At 38.6% G+C, this 21,388-nt stretch overlaps 1 protein-coding gene across 1 annotated transcript in view; it reads right to left on the bottom strand.

Annotated features, from left to right (window-relative positions):
• Positions 1–7,005: 7,005 nt before the first annotated feature.
• TMEM198 (transmembrane protein 198) overlaps positions 7,006–21,388 on the bottom strand; it is a 178,873-nt gene continuing 164,490 nt past the window's right edge. The window contains exon 4 of the mRNA XM_044060563.1: positions 7,006–18,569. Within this exon, the coding sequence (XP_043916498.1) occupies positions 18,423–18,569 (147 nt within the window). The 3' untranslated portion in view covers positions 7,006–18,422. The remainder of the gene's footprint in view (positions 18,570–21,388) is intronic.

Here is a 21,388-nt window from a genome sequence, read left to right on the forward strand (position 1 = left end):
TTTTTGCCTGAAATTTCTCCTCAAAATGGTTGCCAAGAATTATCTTTGACATTTAATTATCCTCAGTTGTAAAGTGCAATATTCTCATCACTGTGACAACAAGCTATTATACACATATTTAGGGTGTATAATTGACCTGTATAAAGAAAGTTTTTTTTTTCTGACCTCCTTCACATATTCAAACTTAGATAATTTGTAGCTGAATTAAAAATGAAATTACAAAAGTCCAAAGGCATGGATTCCTTCTTATTGACATAAATTTCTTTAACATTTTTAATGTCTTTCATTTATGTTCATTCTGTGTGCTTGCAGAAGTATTTCTTTTTATTTCCTCTGCAAAATCTTTATTAAAAATGTCTATATCAAGCATGATGTTTTAAAGCCTTGAAGCTCATTAACGTTGTGCCTATGTAAACTTAATGCTCACTTTAGTCTTTTAGTCTGGACCCATACAAAGTAGATGTTGTCTGTTGAAATCTTTTGGCACAATTAGCTTAACAAAAGTATGCTTATTTGTGGACTTTGATTAAATAATTCAGTCTTTCACTGATATGTTACATAAATATTACAAACTAACTTTTCTCCAGTGTGGTTGTGGGACCAATGGCATTCATAAACAGTGACAAGAACTGAACATAAACAATAATGTGGGATATGTAAGGCAACCCCATGCTACCAGTGTATGTACCTATGACAACTGGATTCATAGTTATGAAAAATTCATACAGACAGAATGGGGCGTAGCTTTTATGACATACATTTACTGTGAACCAGAGTGCCTACTGAAATGTCAAGATTAACAACAAGCCCCAGAATGCAAAAAGACCAAACACAGAACAGTGAATGCTAAACATTGCTTTTTTGCCTACAAAGTTAACACATTACATTGTGCATGTGGGGGGGGGGGTGCAAGACCCTTCACACATCTCAGATGTGCATAAACTAAATCCAAGATTGTCATACATCCAAATGAAAAGAGATCAGCAACTTAGGACTTAATGCATATTAGTCCACATTTCAGTCTTGACATTCCAGGACCCAAACTAATGACTCGCGGCATTTCAAAAACTTACCACAACGTGCCCTGAAAAAGACTTGAAAACAAGCCTAGCAGTACAAAGAAAATTTAAATGTTAAAAAGCTGGTGTATCAATCAACACACAGTGTTCATATTTGAGAAAAATGGAATAAAATTAACATTTTTAAATACAAAAAAACAGAAATCACACTGTATGGCAAGATTGCTAAACAAGTACTTATGGAGTGCAGAACGATTCCATTAACCCTTTTCTCACAACAACGTAGCCATTTACACAAAAAATTGTGTTGGAAGTAGCATGAAGTGCCGATTACTAGGAAAATGTGGTTCTGCACAAACGTTACTGCACTGTTCTTTCGGAAAGTACAAAGCAGAGTCAAAAGTAAAGAGATGCAATAAATAATTTTAATCAACATTTAGTAAAACTCTGTACAGTAGTTCAGTAGTTTGGCACATTTAAATAAAAGAGAAAAAGAGAAGTTTTAAACAGGAAACAATTCCAAACACAATCTTGCTTTTACTTTTGTACACAAAAGTACAGAAAAATGTATTTATAAAAGACACACACATACACCTAACAATAAATACGTGCTTTCATTTTTCAATAATTAACAGAGAATTTTTTTTCAGGAAACATTTAGCTTGTTCAGAACTCCAGCTGCATGTTTCTGTTACAGAAGCCCATAGTAAGTGGACCCTGCATAAATAAAAATGGTCCCTGCAACAGCTTAGCCTTCTACGGCACAGCCTGCAGCATATGCATATCTTTACTGTAATTCACACAATTCACAGTACCAGACAAAGAAAAACACAGCATCATACTAGGAATACGGGGTTAACAGAATAATTCTACAATACAAAGCTGGTTCTTTTCTGCATAAAGTACATTAAAATAAAAACAAGGCAATTCTTCTGAAATGCAAGAACCGTCAGATTTTCATTCTTTTTTTTTTCTTTTTCTTTTTTTTGTTTGCTCAAAGGGACCTTGAAAAGACGTCCCCTAAAGTGGAAAAAAAAATATTTCCTGGGCCAGCCAGCCTACACAAAATTAAAATAGTCTGGATTTTTTTTAACAAAGTAAGGCATTTCATACCATATAGGGAGATTTAAAAAATGTGCATATCTCATTAACCACCTTAATAATCATCTCTTCTGATGTTATCTGTACAGGTTTAGGAAAAAAATGGTTGCATATCTTGTCCTTAACTATGTGGATAAGGTCCCAAGAGCATATGGCATTTATCTCTAGGCTGTTTTCTGAATTTACAAATTCCTTTATTTTGAAAGTCTCTTGTATGCTGCTTTTGTTTTACAATCTAAATACCCTCTATAAATAAAACCATAATTTCAACTCTCCAAAAGCATCTATTTCAAAGTACACACTATCTTTGTCTTCGATGTAGTAAATATATATATATATCTATATATGTGTGTGTGTGGGTCCCCTACAAACTCCCGAATGCACGGAATCCCGACGCCCAAAATACCGAGACGAAAAGCCCGAAACCCCACATTACCAAAACGTTGAAAGAGCGAAATTCAAAATCGCGAGACTAATACATACATACAGCACACACACAAACATACACACACCCTCCCCCATAACCAAACAAACCACTCTACATTAAAGATAATGTGCCCCCCACACCCCCTACTTTATTATTCTAACTCTGAGATTGCAGAAATATATACACAAGGCAAACTCACACCCACACGCTTACACATACACACACACACACACACACACACACACACACACACACACACACACACACACGCACACACGCACACACGCACACACGCACACACACCACAGTCACAACACACACTTACACACACTAAAGCCCCTCACAAACACACTTACACACACATACTTACCTGAACCGCAACACCAGAAGCACTAACTCAAAATCCCTTAACATTGGGATTTTGAATTTCGCGCTTCTGGTCTTTTGGTAATGTGGGGTTTCGGGTTTTTCGTCTTGGTATTTTGGGTGTCGGGATTCTGTGCATTCAGGATTTCGTAGGGGATATATATATATATATATATATATATATATATATATATATATATATATATATATATAAATGCATATGGGCAATTCATTTACAACAAAAGCTTCTACCAGAAAAAAGGAATAAATCTAATCATTTCTGGGTACCTTTGAAGTCTTCTTTCTCTCAAAATATCTCAGGATTTATTTTCATTACAAATCATACACTACGAATAATGTTATAGTTATGATACAATAAAAGTATATGCTATGACAAATTCTACCCTAACATCTCTGAGAAAGTCTGTCAAACATTAGCTTGATATAAACAGTTTGGCATGATTACCTCATTATTTTCTCCATAAACAAAAATTTGACTGTCATATTATGCTCAGAAGACAAAACTGGGAGGTAGCTAAAACCTTTGAACAACCTATTTCTTGTGCATAAGCTTCCAACAGAATATAATTAGACTATAAAATAGTCTTTTTTTTTTACTGAATCACTGCCTGCAATTTCAGTTTGCTTGATACCTTTTTTATAGGAAATTCTTCTAAATGGTTAAATGGTGTCACTATCACAATATCCTTCGCTTCCACTGTGACTCATCACGTCAGCTTGGTGAGGAAAACTCCTTGCTCAACAGAACTGATCAGGAAAACAATGAAAAATGAGTAATGGAAAAGGTTTAGCATTATCTGCAAGGGGTAAGCCACTCCCACAACCCTAAGGCATCTCTGCAGTCACATTAAGACAAACAAGATGGAATGCAAATTAATCGTACTTAGAAACCACGCTTGCAGTGATTTCCTCTTTAAACCAGTGATTACGGAGTTCAGCATGGGAAAGTCAAAATCAGCTAGATAGTACTTCATCTTATCCACCCTCAACAATGAGTACAGAAGCCACTTCTACTATAACAGAATGGGGATATGCACATGAGTGCTATTAAGGGCAAACCTTTTGTTTATTTCAATATTTTTATTATGACTAAGCCAGTAGTCAACAGTAGAATCCAGCAGTAGTAGCAATAATCATAATAGAATAAAAAGCATAGTATTTTTAATTGTTAAAAACAAAGAAGTGAAAGTTACTGTATGCCCCAGATTTAACAATACTAAGGCCAAATTAAAAGAAAAATCATATCCTTTAAGAAAAGCTTTTCTTCCATTTTAGAGGGCATAACAAGGCTAAATTAATGGTCAGAATATGGCTACGTCCCTTTCCCTATACATACCCAAGCATAAATATATAGGAAGGGATTATCAATACAAATATGTCCAATGATTTTTGTTTTCAGCATCTGCAGAGTTTCCATAAAGTCTTTTTTTCTCCTTCATTTACATTTATAGGACAGCACACAACAATTAGCTGTATGTGGGATTTTGTTTTTCTTGAAATGCAACACCACAGTCTACAAAAAAAAAAAAAAGATGAAGAAAAAATAAACCTTTATTTCATGATACTTGCAAATATCATGCTAGACTGAAGATCTGAATTGATCTTAAGAGAAAATTACTCTCTTTGAACTTTAGCCTTTTCAAAGTGAACAAAAGTAGTCAGTTAAACAGTACCCTGTATTATATGCAGCAAGCCACCACAAGGTTGGTCATCCCTTGACCAATAATGGACTGTGCCACAGGTACAATGCCCCAGGATTACAAAAGGGAGATTTTCTGGCTGGCCAAAAACACTATGGTAGTTATACACAAGAATGGCAGGAAGTGATGTCAGTGGAGGAGTTGGAGTCCTTTATTAAGAAAGAAACACTTCCATAAAGCATTGTTTGTATTGTATCTTTGTACTTAGAGTGATGTTAGTGTGTTAAAATTGCCCAAAGTACTTGTATGCCTGATTGCAAAATTGCCTATGGCAATGATGGGGCCTTCTATAGTATGATCTTGTTTTACTGATGTATCTCCTGGTTTCTAGAATCTAAGTGGCCTTTATACGAGTCATGCCAGTCATAAATGAGTTCTTCCTTCTCATTTAGATATACTGGCAGTAGTGTAAATCAGAGGCACCTCGCTCTGGTGTAAATCAGAGGCACATCGCTCTGTTGTAAATCAGAGGCACCTCGCTCTGTTGGAACCTTATCACTTTCATTTTTTTTCACTTTTGCCTAAATTACCCCAATGTGCACTATTCAGACAGTGCCTAAATTACCCCAATGTGCACTATTCAGACAGTGCCTAAATTACCCCAATGTGCACTATTCAGACAGTGCCTAAATTACCCCAATGTGCACTATTCAGACAGTGCCTAAATTACCCCAATGTGCACTATTCAGACAGTGCCTAAATTACCCCAATGTGCACTATTCAGACAGTGCCTAAATTACCCCAATGTCCACTATTCAGACAGTGCCTAAATTACCCCAATGTGCACTATTCAGACAGTGCCTAAATTACCCCAATGTGCACTATTCAGACAGTGCCTAAATTACCCCAATGTGCACTACTCAGACAGTGCCTAAATTACCCCAATGTGCACTACTCAGACAGTTGCTCTAACCTATTCACAGTAGTTGCAAATATTCAACAAAATAAAGTAGCTGAATTGCAGGTTTTTCAGATTGTACAATTTCAGATAACAACAACCCCTCATACATTTCCTGAGGTGTCAAATGTGTCAGTGGCAATTGAGAACTCTTAGTTCAAAGAACTGAGATATGGAAACCACTATTAATATTACTTGTGTGTAGTATGGAAACACGTGTTTTGTATCCTGAATGTTGTACAAATGTGCTGTATTCACTGAAAAGTATTTTACTAGTACAACTTGTATATCTCTACCATTATACAGTGGTAGAGTACTACAAATCTGGTACAACCTTCTGTTTTTTTGAACCAGTGTTACAGTTTTTCTTCTTCTACTGAGGCAGAAATGCTTTCTGAATTATTTTTCCACCTCTGCTGATGCACTGCTAACCCCCCCCCCCCCGAATTCTTTTACACTGTCAGGCCATCAAACACCTCAGCATAAGGTGGGAGGGTGGCCTAATGGTTAAGCTGTTTGCCTTACAAAAACAAGGTGCAGGGTTTGAGTCTCGCAAGGGATAATTGGCTAGACTTAAAATGTCTCGCAAGAGCAGTTAGCCTAGTACTAACCTATGAGCCAAATTATTTATTCTCTATGCTGTGCACAAGTCTAAATAACTACCATCTGTGAAGATTATGTACCCTCAAACGAAAACCATCAACAGACAGATCACTAATTCAAAAAAACAAAAAACTTGGTAAACTGTGAGCACTCATTGTTTCTCTTATCTGCAGCAAAGGCAGTGGAGAAAAGTTGTACAAGGCTCTGTACACTTTTGTAGTAGCTGTTGTCATCAGTAAGACTGAGCTCTGCTTATGTATGATTGTGCACAAAATCTGATAAGAAAACTACACACTTCTGTGTCTATATCACATTATGCAAGCAGAGACAATGTTCCCTATTACAGCACATGTGAAAATGAGCTTAAAAAAGGTGGCGGTACCCTCTCTTCCTTTGATTCCAGGAAAATACGATATTTCATAAAGGAAGGAAGGAGCAGTTTCTGGTAACTAAATTATACAAAAATCATATTCTTGGAGAAAAGAAATGTCTGGGTTCAGTTGAACTGCAGGTGAGGATAGACTTTTTTTTACTACGGAGGAAGGACATGCTCTTCTGCTACAGGAGAAACCAACATGGTTATAGACAGATCAGATACATTTTCACATTAACTGGAAAGAAATGAGGAATAATCACAAAAAATATATATTTTAAAAGGAGAGGAAGTTAGGTCTGATGATGTTACAAAACTGGATAGAATTAGTGACTGAGCTCTTCATTTCTATCTACAAAACGGTAAAAAGAGTGCTAGCAGGGTGGTATAGAACAGGTACAGGTAAATAAGCAAATATCTATGAACCTATACATTTACCCTGGGGATCACTTTGATGGCTGTGCTAGACAGAGACACAGGGAACTAATCTAAGAGGCCGGCGAAAGCCAACACATTCCGGCTAGGCTTATAAATGCCTTCGGGCAGATAGCCTAGTACCTACCTATGAACCCAAGTCACAAAGAATACAGAAGGGACTCAAGTATCTTCTAGGGAATAAGGTACAAGGTTCAGACAAAGCTGAAGGTGTTACAAGATGGCAATGGTGCCCTCTCACCTACTAGTAAAATGTTATTTTCTTTCCTTAGTAACCACTATGGTGCCCCAAGTCTGGAAGTTGGTGATGGTTGATATCATGCAAAAGGGGTTCTTAGAATATGGGAAATATTAGCAAACTTGTTAGTTTTACTTCCATTTTTTGGAAAGGCCATTGAAAACATTTTGCATGACAAGCTAGTGAAATTCTTAAAATAGGACTTCTCTTGCTAGTGCAAACATATGGCTGCCTACAGCACAAGTGTTCCCAGACTAGATGGATTTAGTTGCATGACTAAGTCTTTACCCATATAAACAAATGGAACTTTGTGCATGCTGCACATTTGGCTACAGCAAACATTTTTGTTTTTTGGACGCCATAGGATCAAGACTCAAATATGGATAGATACTTAAGTCAAAGTCAGTATTTCTTCTCTTCCACCATACCTGTCAGATTACTACCTTTATCCAGCTGTCCAGTTTGTTCTTTCAGGTGTTTCAGATGCACATCCCAGGGCTAGGAGAGAATCTTATGACCCAAAGTTTTTCCATCAGGTGTGATTAAACAGCTCATTCATTTCCCCCTATAGTTAGCATCGGGTAGGAGGGAGTGGCCAGTTTTCACTTCCATTACACTGGCCTACCATCCCCTCTTGGAGTTCTCCCTTCAGTGTCCCATCCACATTTCATTTAGTGCTGCATAACGCAGGGAGTGTGCATCTGTATGCTAACTTTCCTAGGCAGTCTGTTTGTATAAGGGCAACATGTGCTCAGCAAGCCTGTTTTTTTGGTGTAACACCTAGATACCCCCCCCCACACAAGATGTCACTTAAGTGACAATCAACAGTCTCATCCCTCTTGCAATGATGAGCAAGCCACAGTCACCATCCACTCCCATCCTCATTACCCTGGTTCTTCTAACACCCAAACCACTCATCAAAAGCAGATCCTGGGAGTCAGGGGCCTTCATTCCTCCACATCTGACAATCAAGTTCAGTTTCTGAACTATCTTCTCCACTAATGAACAACCTGGTCTCTCTCACTCAAGAGGAATTTTATGTCACTGCCCTGAGGTGGCATGATTAGAATTCAGAAATATCCTACAGGACTTTACATTCATCCTGTGTACAGGAACAGAATACCCAGAAACTGTTGGTGTGACGGAAATAGAAACATTTTAAAGCAGGAAAATTCTAGCTAAAACCTTTAATATTCAGAATGGTGGTCATCACTTTAATATGCTGTCATGATAGAAAAAGATAAAGATGTGATGAACAGTCTGAAAATAAAAGTACTTACCATAATAATAGATCTATGTTGCAATGTTTGTCTGGTTCAACCTGTGGGTTACTAGATCCAACACCGGCCATTTCCAAAGACTTCAGCACCCTAGCTCTAGGGTTTTCAATCCATAGTACCTTGCTCTCTCTACAGCCAACTCAGACCACAGACCTCAAAAGGAAAAAGGAGGAGAGATGCCTCAACAACTCAGCTGTCCAATGCTCAGGAGAAATAGAAGACAGGGGTGGGGTTTGCACCCGACAAAGAAACAACATTATCTGTTGTTATGGTAAGTACACAACATTTATATGTAATGTTCTTTTCTGTTCAGCTTCAACCTGCAACAGAGTCCTCAGCCACATGTCATCACAGGGAGGTCCTAGGAGAGAACATTGTGCAATACAGTGGAACCAAAGGAGGCCCTAGACCTCAACCATATATCCAACTTGCAGTGAGACACAAAAGTGTGTGCACCCACCCAAGTAGCCATAGCACAAATGTCATCAGTAGAAACTCTTGAAAAAAGAAGACCATTGAAGTAGCCATAGATAGTCATGTCATTTAGATAAGCTGACTTAGACATTGGCATGCTCAACTCTGCCTTTGAAATGGAAAAAAACAGCTGGTCAGTCTTCCTGATAGAATTGGTTCTATCCAACTAAAATCTCAGTAGCCTGTGAATAGCAAGGCAATGCAATAAATATTCTCCCTTGTTTGAAAAACTGGGAAAACGCTGGTAAATGAATGGCCTGTTTCAAGATGTTTTCTGATGCAACCTTACAAAAGTAGGATCTGTTCTGACAGAAACCCTATCCTTATGAAAACTCAAATATGCCAAGACCAAAGAAAAGGTCAGCAGTTCTGAACAAACTTGACCGAAGTGACAGCCACCAGGAAGTCCTCCAAGACAACTACTTCAAAGGAATATTACTGAAAGGTTCAAAATGGTGTCTAGCAAGAATGTGAAGCATAAAAACCAAATTTCAAGGAGAAACAGGATCTTGAACAGGAGGTCACAACAAGAAAGTTCCTCAGAGAAAAAGCCTTGGAAACCTTCAAATCCACTACGGGAGCATTATTCTGCCAGTATGAAAGATAGAAATAGTGGTTATCTACACTGCAGTAGTTCAACAACTAGATCCACAATGAAACAGATCGGCAAGGTAATCAAGAATGTCATCCAAAGGTGCTGGAAAAGGGTCCAAACCTTTACAAGATGCCCATAAAGAAATGCACTTCCACTTACTATCATAAACCTTTTGATAGATTGTTTCTGTGAAAAGAACAAAATTTGAACTCTGGCCATCAAGGAATTGGAAAAATCACATGGTTAAATTGACAGTCCTGTGGTTGGGTGGGGCCAAGCCTGCTGGATGAGAGATCAGATCTGGGATGAGTTCCAGCACCCAGAGAGTGTACCACAGAAGAGGCCACAGAAAAGGAAAGCAAACATGACGAGGTCAAAAAGGAGCAATGAGGATCACAGTCACTCCAAAGCAGGTGGATTTCTCAAGAAACTTCATTATCAGTCAGAGCATAAGCATTCAGGAGACCTGGTGGCTAAGCCTAAAGAATAGCATCCCTGAGTTACTGTCCCCTTTGGTCCTAGGAACTAGGGCATAATAACTACTGCAGTTTGTGTTGGATGGGAAAGCAAATAGATCGCAACATGGAGTGCCCCAACACCAGAAAATCCAAGCTGCTATCCTTGATTTAGGGACCACTTGTGGGGAAGAAAGTTATTTCTGCTCAGACGCTCTGCTGAAATGTTGGATTTACCTTGGATGTACATTGCTACCAGAAAAAGCTGAGATAAAATCAGCCATTGCCAAACTCTCATGGCCTCTTGAGAAAGAGGGTAGGATCAGGTTCCCCTTTGTTTGTTTAGATACCAAACCATAAATATATTGTCCATTTGCAAACAGAATTCTGAAAAGGAGGTCACAACAAGAACATCCTGATACTATGGGAGACTCCAACAGACTCCCATCAAAATGATGGCAAATCCATGGAATAGGATAAGACCATTAAGCTGCTAATGTCACTGCAGAATCCTCATATGGTACCTCATCAGAGGGACTAAACAAATTGCTGTAGCTATGTAACCTAGGAGCTTCAGAACTAGGGAGGCAGGAGGTTTTTTCTAAGACTTTAAGAAACTGGCTTCATTATGAAGTACAGCCACTCTGTGCACTGGAAGTCTTGCAATCTGAGACAGTGTTCAACTGACAGCCTAAGAACCCTGACATTTGAACTGGCTGAAGGTTGAACTTTTGATAGTTTGTGGTGCTTCCTAAGGAGAGAGAGAATTGGACTAAGGAAGCCCTCTTGCAGGCAGTGAGAAGGCAATCATACAGGTACAGAAAGACCTACTATCCTTGCAACCTCAGCCAGGCAACCGCAACTGCCATGCATTTGGCAAATACCTGGGGGGAGGGGTGGCAGTGAGACCAAAGGTCACCACTCTAAACTGGTAATGATGGTCTCCTAGCCAGAAGTGCAGATATCTTCAGGACTGCCTTGTTACCTTTATATGATGATAGGCATCCTTGAGATTGATAGAGTATGTCCCCAAAAGGAGGTAGAATGGACTGCACCGTGACCATCTGAAGCTTGGTCTGTTTTTAAAAGCAATTTAGCTTTCTCAAATCCAAAACTGGTCTGAGGTCTTTGTTTTTTCTTTGGAACCAAAAAGAATATTAAATAGACCACAGAACTTTACTGGTCTGCAGGGACTATTTGGATGACTATTTGTCAACAGCTTTTGAATCTCTGTAGCTGCATTCGTTCTCTGACAGAGTGGTATGTCGGGGAAAGTTTTTGGCATTTTTTTTTTTTTAGCAGAAATAAAAATGGAATCATGTAACCTTTGGCTACAATACTCAACAACCATGTGTATGAGGTGATGGCCTCCCAAACTTTCAGGTGTAGAAGCAAGTGACCACTGACTGCCTCCAGAGTAGGACAGGTCAAGCAACCTTTCAGTTATGCTGAAAGGCCCTTACAGAGAAAGCTCCATAGAAGTCCAGGTTCTGCCAATAACCTTTGCCATATGGACAGCGTCCATACTGGCTACCCCCCTTGCTGTCAGGAGAACATTAAGCAGGAGCATCCTGAAAAGACTGCTGTACTTTTTGAAAGAGATACTTACCCACTTTCTAGCTCCTACAAAAGGGTCTGTTGGAGTGTGATAAAATGCACTCTGATGGCACACAGTCTACCCATTTTGTTTGCTCCTGGTCAATGTGTCTAACTTTTGGCCATCAAAAGGGGCATTAACAAAGGACACCTTAAAGCAGGATGCAAAGTTGCACAACCTCATCCAGGTGTGACAACACATGGCAATGCCGGAAACAGCAGCTCGGAAGCGATAGACCTGACTGCAAAGCAAGCACATTGACACACTAGAAAAAGACTAAGGTGGACAACTGCATCTCCAAAGACTTTTGAGACTCTGAAGACCTCTGCGACTTAACTACTCTTTACACTTCAGACATAATGTCTTGTTAAAGCCTTGTCTGGTAAGCCAAGTAATTCAATGTCCTCAACACAAAGATGGCTGATGTGTTGGCACACCTCCCCATTTGTTCCAAAGCCCTGGATTCTTTATTAGGGGAACAGACCAACAAACTCCTCTGAGATGTCCTCATTGGTGGCTGCTGCTATCATGATAACATCAATGATAGGACCCTTACTCCAATGTTGTTAATCTTTGGAAAGGACAATATCTTACCAGGTGTTCTGGTATATCCACCACTGTATTAGGGTCCCTCCAAGCCCTCTACGATGCTAAATCAATAAACGTGTCTAGAGGGGGAATCACCCAGTATGTGGGGACCCCTTCCCTTCTCAAGGTCAGTATCCTAAGTGAGGGATTCCTCCATGGAATCCAGATGCTTCCTCTTGTACCACCTCTTGCTGTGACCTTCCTGCATGATCCACAAGAGTGGTACAAGAGGCAGGGGGCCCTGAAGACAGGACTGTATGAAGGTCTATTAGAGTGGGGTGGCCCAGAGAAAGCTAGTGTGAGTACACAGGCACAAAGGAGAGAATTTTGTTTGGCACCAACCACTCCATCTCTGACCCAGAGAGAATCCTTTCAGTTATATCAAAGGAGGATACTGAAGCTGGCCACCTGGAGTCCACACCCCTGGGATCTAAAGACTCCAAGATCTTTCCAGACTCCAGCTCTGCTCCCATCTGCCCCAATGCTGAAATCACTGCCAAACTATCAAGTGCAGAGAGGGATGGAGGACTCCAAGACTTGAAGCATCAACTACGATCCATAAATCCCAGCCCTAAAGGGTTGACTCAGAGACCCACTTAGCTCTGAGACTGCCAAAGTTCAGCAGGTCATGGCATCAGAACCAACCCAGATGTTAGTAAGACAACTGGCTTCAGAAACCTCGGAGCTACAAGGCCCGAGGGAAGAAACAAGCCAGTCTGAGTCAAAGCCTCAGATTGAGAAACTGAGGCCAATGCTTAGTTGCATCTGGGCCTGCAGGAAGGACTGCATCTGCTGCTCCAAATCAGCAGGTCTAATAATCCCAACTGATTGGGCAAACCTGAGGACACTACTGGTGAGGGCTTGGAAGCCTGCCTGCTGATATAAGGATCTGTAGGCCATGCCCAAACCAGAGGTCGGATTCCTGGGTGGAGTAGATGACTACTTTGTGTACAACTCCCTAGGGGTAGAGGGAAAAAAGAGAAGTGAACCCTGCCCAAGGAAGCTCCTTTTAACAGGAAAGGGCTAGGGACACTAAGCAATGGCAAAAAATCTTCCCAGTAATTTGTGTTGACAGGGAAAAGTTCCAAGGAGTCAGATCAAAAGCTAGCATGGATGCAACTGAAGGAGCCAAAGATCTTTGGACCTTCAGATCTGGCTGGTTAGAGAAAACATGGAGGGAAGATCCCACGACAGTCAAGAGTTAGCAACGTAAACCTAGTCAAACCTAACAGATACTTATGTATCTATCAATACTCCAATCAAAAGGGAATATGAATAGGGTGACAAAAAAAATAGGCAAATCACACCAAAAAGGATACACTCACAGCAAAACAAGACCTAGCTGCTGTCCTGGAAGGCAACAAATGTGATCTAAGATAGTTGTACAGAGCGCAAGTACTATAGGTACAGGAGGAAAAGCTTGGGGGCTGAAGTCTTTGGAAATGGCTAGTCACAGATCAGAGTTAGGTCAGAAAACTCACACGTTGAAGCCAGATGTAAAAGACATCAGATGTAATGTTTTTTGCAAGAGACTGTAGTTGTGGTTGCTCTGTAATGTCCTGCTAGAATAATATAAAGCAGGAAAAGGACAGAAAATGAAGAGGGATTGCCTGCATATCTAATCAAGGAAGAGAGAATGGAAACCTCAGATGATAATTTCCATGAGTTTCTACCTCACAAAGAATACTGTTCCAAAATATGACTTGAATGATATTTCCCAAGATGTTGATTTTGTGGGGTATGTGACAGATGATGACATATATTTTCTAAAGCATGTCTGAAGTAAAAGCAGGGATAATGTTTCAGCATGAAAGAAACAGAAAGGGTTATATGGCTTCATGCATAAGGGCCAGCAGATAGCGTTTGCTAGATGTTTAGGTAATATTACAATCTCCTGAGAAAATGTTAATGCGAGGTCAAGTGCAATTCAGAATTAAGCAGTATCACTAGAAATTCTGCAGTACTTTTCAGAAGACTTGAACTGGGGATTCTGTGTAGACATAATTAACTAGTGTCTATCCAAGGCATTTGTAAAGCTTTTGCAAAGGTGAACCAACAGTAATCTGTCCACTGGGAACATTGCTATTTTGTCAGATACCTCAGCAAATGGCTAAGATGGGCTGCATAGTGGTGCACTCCAGGCAGTGCTGCAGGCTTCTGTTATGCAGTAGGTGAGCAATCTAAACTGGCAATGAAGATAGACAAGCTTGTTTTAAGTCCCATCATCTGAGTGACCTCCAAAGTGTTTCTATGTGCATGGATTAAAGCTGAAACAAAACACTGCAGTACTTTTGAGAGTTAAATCTACGTATCTTTCAAGCACTAAACTCTTCACAATCCTTCAGTTGTAGCCTGGTATAGCTGAAAAAAGTCTCTTCCAAGCTTTTGTAACTTTTATAAAGAGAAGAGCACAGTATTCCAAACACCAATCCGTCTGACAACACCTCATGAATTCAAGAGGCATAATGTTGGAGTAGTTATCCAACTGGTTCTGTGTGGATGGATTGAAATAGAAATAAGTCAATGCATCAGTTTTTTGAGTGTTACAATGATCAAACCATCTTTCTCCTGCTGAACTCTTTACAATTCTTCAATTTACATAATGTAGCCTATCACTACTTTAGCCTAGAGTAGGCAAAAAAACTTCCAGCCTTCTGTAAAATTGATTCAAAGATTACAATATTCTGGACAACAGTTTTTCTTGCAACATCACTTCAATTCATACAGAAGGCATAACATAGGAGTAATCCTAGGCACTGGCAGATGTAGTATCTTACACTGCAGGCCACATTTACACTAAAGCTACATTAATGATAAGTACACTGTTAACACAAACATGGAGCACATATCATGAATACAGTCGATGCAGCCTAATTCTGAGTACAGTACGTATATCTAAAATGGCCTGTTCAAGAGGGATACAGGGCTCAATTACATGAATAGCAGACAGCCTACAGATGCAGTACATAATCTACGTGCCTTACCATATAATCAGAGGGTCTATATTAAATCAGCGAACGTGTAAAAAAGCGAATGCTGACTTATCGACCCTCTTTAAATGAAAGCTGAAAATCCCGAACACTCGCAAAATTGCTGGGCTGTTTTCAGGACTTTGCCATTTCCTCCACTGTGGTGCGATCTCGGAGTTGGTATATTTAAGTACTGTTTTGAAGTTTTTTTTTTTTTTGTGGAACAGATATTTTTTTTCCCTAAAAAAAACACTGTTCTGAGTGCTCGGGATTTTAAGCTTTCACTTAAAGAGGGTCGATAAATCAACGTTCGCTTTTTTAAGCATTCACTGATTTAGCATAGACCCTAATCAGAGGCACTATTGGTTTACATCAAAATTCCTGAATAGTTATGCAGACAAAACAGCACATAAAAGAAACCTTCAAATTTATGGAAAGGATTGTAGAATTTTTCTGCTATTCTTTATCATATCACTTTTATTTTCTGTTTGCTACCCACGTTCCAAAGACATGCAGGAGGTGGAGTGGACACACTAAACTGGCCATAGTTGTAAGAGTGCATATGTGTAGCATGGAAGAACACTGGCAGGGCTAGCAACCCAGAAGTGCAAACATTCACTCTAGATAATGTTCTCTGTTGATGTGGTACCTCAACTCCATGGGCAAAAATGGGAAAAAGAAAGTTACGTAAGACTGGATGGACTAATCTGGTCTTTACTCCTCTTTCCATTCATGAAATCTTGTTACTGCAAAATATATTATGTTCTTTTTAAAAGTTTAACCTCATCCCCTTCATGTCTCTCTGCATTTTCATTCCCAGCATTCTCCTTAACTTTTCTACTACCTTGCTCTTTAACTGCCTCACTTCACTCTTACCTAACTTCTTTGCATTAGCTTCTTCCTCTTGAATCCCTGTGCATAACATACCCCACTTCTTTTATTCATTTCTCCTGCTCTCCCTTCTTTTATCTTCCTCTCCACTTCTTCCTTTCCTTACTTGCCCTTTCAGTATTCAACAAATGTTTCTTGCTTTACTCTGTCCTTTGGGGTCCAAGGACCACGTACTTGAAAAAATATTCTTACATTGCATGTAGGGGTTTTAATAATTATAGTCTGAATGCATCACTGAACTGCTCTGTTTCTCTGATTTGTAGTTTTTACCATAATTAATATTATTCTTTTAATTGTAATCTATTATTGTGATATTGAGTGCTAGTGTTTTTATCCCAGGCCTCCACTGAAAATGGACTTGACCCATTTTAGACTAACTGAACAAAAAAGCGAAACGCTAGCAGCACCATCCTATTGAAAGAAAGTGGCATGTTTTTGGCAGCACTGTTTAGGCACTCCGAATACACAAGCCCAGATTTAGAACATAATGGGGCAGTATATCTCATGAAGAAGCTTTGAAACATGTTCACTATACAAGCAGCACACACAAATGGAAGCATCAAAGACAGACCGATCAATGAATGGGACATTGCTGATGGACAATCTACTGCCCCACATGACATGCACATACTCTCCAGAATGGACTGCCTGGCTCTACTCAGTGCAATCCTCTTGTCAGTGTATCAGTTTGGTAATTTTCCAACGCAAACCATTTTTGTGAAATCTAAGAGACGCTTTGTTTACTAAAGTAAAGTTTAACAGAGATGAAACCCCCCCCCCCTTTCAATTTCTTTGTACATTTCTGACAGCTGCGCCTTTTAACCGTGCTGCTCAAAACTACAATCAAAATGAATTTTTTTTTCTTATTTCTTAGTGTACATTTCTCATAAAATGAAAATGAACTGAACTCTAAACCCTGATCAATCCTCACACACGATCACACGACGAAAGATTTGCTTGTATGAAGTTTAAGTAATGCCCAGAGAGGTCCTCTGTCACACTGCATAAAACATTTTTGCTACACCAAGTATCCCACATTTATACAAAATACATGCAAAGGCTCTGTAGCATTAATTCAGTACAAGGTACAGGTACCCTATTACATAAACAGACAAAGCTTCAGTTTTGTTTGCCTGGGAGAACAGGGATAATTACAAAGAGATGTTTTCTATGGTCTAACTCTTTATAGTAATTTTAGAAGCAAGTATAATTGTGTCCTTTAAAATGCTTGCATTTCTGTTTTGAACGTCAGTCAGCAGTAACTACAGAAAGGTTAAACCATCTTAATGAATGAGGTGCATATTCAGCCATTAAAAAAATCTCTATACAAGTGAAGTGGAACCAGTGTAAATGAAGCCAATTACCACACTTGCCAAGGCAGTTAAGACATTACTTTAAGTTAGATGCACAAAAAAATTCAAGTTTCTCACAATGGATTTATACAGTGTATGACAGTTTGAGGATGAAAATCTCAATGAATCATGAAATAACTACCTATCATCTTAACAAACATGCAGATAGCAGTGTGTGCGAATGCACTCATGCTGAAATGGTCGTAATGTGACAAAGCTTGTTCCTGTTAGTCGTAACACCAACTCATATCCTTAACATTCCACCACCATTGCACATCTTGCATCACAAGCCCCAGGCTATTTCTGTGGTCTTCATATCCCACTCTGCCTGACCAATTGCAGCACGTATGCATGCATGTGTTTTTATGAGAAGATACTGCTTTTCAGGATGGCCATCACTTCCAATATCTATGCTTGAATTTGACTTTCTAATAACTTTGCTCCTTGGCATTTAAAATTAATAACTTAAAGATAATGAAATGTAACAGGCTGTTAATATGATACTTTAACTCTTGGCAGGGAACCACTACATTAAAAGAGTTCATACTCCAAAAATCAAGTACTGTTGTTTATATGGCATCACATTACCCATATTCTGTGTTTGATGACTGTGCTGCTTAAGTCTAGAAGTGTAGAACAACTGTCTGCTAGCTATTCAGCACAGGGTATGTCTTATCAAGGTTCCCCTTTCTAAAGGTGCTCATTCTTGTACTATGCTTGATCATGGAGTATGGAGACAAAATACACTTGCCCTCCCACCTTCAAAAGTCAACAGGAATGGGAAAGGCAAAGTATGTTCCCTGCTTGTTGCAGAACATTTCATCACTAGGCAAAACCTGGAGAGATATACCTGGATCAGTACACACCCCATTCTACATGGAAAGTTGCCTTGAATGCTCACAGGATGGCTGTCAAAGGGCATATGGGGAGAGCTGCATTCACGCTACTTGCTAATCTTCCTCTACCGAGATTCTTTGCTAGTGCGTTTTTTGTACTGTACATGGAATGTTGTCGATCTCTTGATTTTCTGTCTCCATCTGCTATACTCGCACAGCAGGACCGGCTGCTGCTGTCAGGGGCACTGTGGAACCACAGTCATAGTCCAAATCCACAATGGTATGTGTGTTAGCATTTAAGCTGCTCACTGAGGTACCTGTCTGGCGATCTCGGAAACTCTGGATATAACTCTAGAATAAAAAGGAAAAAAGACAAATTTAAGCAGACAAGCATGCTCTCTAGAGGGCTTGACACAAATGAAATTTCAAAGCAGACATACAACTTAAAGCGCTTTCATAATGACTTTGGTAATCGAGTGATGCAAATCTTTACTTAGGCCATACATTCTACTTTGATATCACCAAATAGTTCACTAAACTACTGCCAAAGTGGAAAACAAAGGAAAAATTAAAATAATTCTATATTCCATTTGTAATGGTGACAATTTGCTTTCAGTTTTATTGACACAAAAAGAGAGTTTTAAGTAGTAAGTTTCTTTAGAGATGGACTGATTTCTATTTGCTGTTTAGCTATATTAATGCTGAGCTTCTTGGCTCCATGTCAGCTTTCTATTTTTTAGCAAAAATTGCAAGTATGAATATAATCACTGCAAAAATAGCACAATTACTGGTACTTAAGCATATTTTGTTTAGGAAACTATCACTAGCAAAATGCAGGTATATTCTTTTATTAAAGCTAGACATCATACCCATTAACCTCTCAGCATAGGAAATCTGGACAAAGCCAAAAATAATGGGAGGGAGAGGGAATAGGCCCAAAAACAGGGACAATTTTTAAATACTGTTCCTATAAACTTAGAAAATTGACAGAATAACATATTTTGCATTATTATGCATTTTCTGAAGGGTACGTAGTCTGAAACTCAAAAGACCATCATTACATAACTTTAATCCTTAATGATTTGCCATAAAACCACAGATTTTTAAGGGGAAAAGTTGAAAAATTAGGCAAAAATCTAGACATGCTTCAAAAATCTGGACAGTTGCGAGGTATGATAGGCATGTACATTGATAGCTAACTCATTTAATGCTGTAGTTTTACTTTATTTTTCATTTTCTATATATCCATATTATTTATATATATATATATATATATATATATATATATATATACTGATATCTGATTATTGTGAAAGCCCAACTGGGTAGAAGCCCGTTTGTCAGCAGAGGCCCAGGGTGAAAAGCTCCAAATAATTACAAAACATTTTAAGAGTAATAATTTTACAATCTTCAAAAATAAAACAAAAATATTTGCAGTTTAAATAATTATAACAAATTAGTCATAAAATAAAAGCAGTGGTTTAGAATCAATGCCAGGTATATGGCATTCATTTAATATTTACAGAAATTTTAGACAGTTTGTACATAAATTAAATTGTATAGAAATTAAAGGTAAGTTAGTCTAATGCAAACAGCAATTGCAATATGAAGTGAAGCAAAACAGGCTTATGGTATATTTAGAGAGAAAGTCAGGGAAGAGAATTAGACAGCAGTAAAGAAGTAAGTGAAAAGGAAGAGTAAGGAGGTATAAGGAATAATAGCTAACATTTAGGGATATAGTTTATACCAGTTTTGAGCAAAAACAGAGCCAGATTTTAGCTATCAAGTCTTTGAGAGTGGTTTTGAAAGATGGGAGGGAGGGTATTGACCTGATGGATACAGGTAAGGAGTTCCAGGCCTTACCAACCTTGTATGAGTACAGACAATGCCCAGCAGACATGACAGGTTTTTAGACAGACAGGAGTTTTTGTTTAGTGGATCTCAATGACAGACTGTAATAATAATAATACTAATAATTATATGTCAAGTGCACATTACTGAGAGGCATTCTGTAAAAGGTCAGTGTGGGGCAATAAAGTAGCACAATTACTGTGACACCATGCATAATGCTAGAGGTCAGTGATATACCCTATTTTCATATTTCCATAATGCCGTAAATGATGAAAGGGGACATTTGGCGACATTCACATGGACGAAGGAACTAATAATCACAAATGGAATTCGCTATTACATTCAACCAATTTCTTGTTTCATCATTTCCATGCTGTCACCTGTCAGCTGACTGAACAGAGAGGGTTATGAGTTGTCCCCTTACCCCTGCTACTGTGGGATCTTAGACTTGTCTGGCTATGGGGGAGCAGGGAAGACTGCCATTATGAAAACATTTTTTTCTTTATTTTTAATTTATTTGAAACCAATATATAATGTTATGTTTTATATATTTTACATTTTAATATATTCTTACATGTTGTGATATATGCATTTTTCCACTGCACTGAGATCTTAAAATGTTTTCACCAAATTAACACCCAGATAAAAATATGTTATTGAGTGAAATCCCGTGAAAGGAGAAAATGACAAAAATGATAATAGAAGTAGATTGCTGAAAGTGGGGTTCACTAAATTAGAGAAAATGATTTGATTATGTTACTAGTTATATATGTAATATTGTCGCAGTTACATTAGTACTATGAAAATCACTGAAATATATTGCATGGTGCTGGCTGAAAGCTTAAATGATGCCTAACAACCCAGCCACTGACACTTGGTCCTGTACCTTGTAGAGATGTGGGGCATTGTCCATAAAATACATTATACAAAGTGATATAACTGCCATATTTCTAATCATATCATAATCACTAAACATGATGGAGGGAACTGCTTCATACAACATGAACAGTACACACGTACAGGGCTGTAGGAATAATGCTACCAATGAATATTTCTCAAACAAATGAATTTTGGTGATGATTTTTTTTTACACTACAAAACTAACTTTACATCTCTTCCTAGAGTATACTTTACATCATCAGTGTAAGCGTACATTTCAGATGGACTCTGATGGACAACTTTACTGTTTATGCTTTGTTAGCACTTAAGTTAATAACTTAATGTTTATATGAAGTTACATTTCTGCAACTTAGTTTTCTCAAAAAAAGTGCAGGATGAATTACCAGTCATTAAAGATTGTAGGAATGAAAGCTTTAAAC

The sequence above is a fragment of the Protopterus annectens genome, chromosome 2.part0 (assembly GCF_019279795.1).
Source record: "Protopterus annectens isolate FY-2018-M chromosome 2.part0, PAN1.0, whole genome shotgun sequence".
In the NCBI taxonomy this organism is placed as follows: domain Eukaryota; kingdom Metazoa; phylum Chordata; order Ceratodontiformes; family Protopteridae; genus Protopterus; species Protopterus annectens.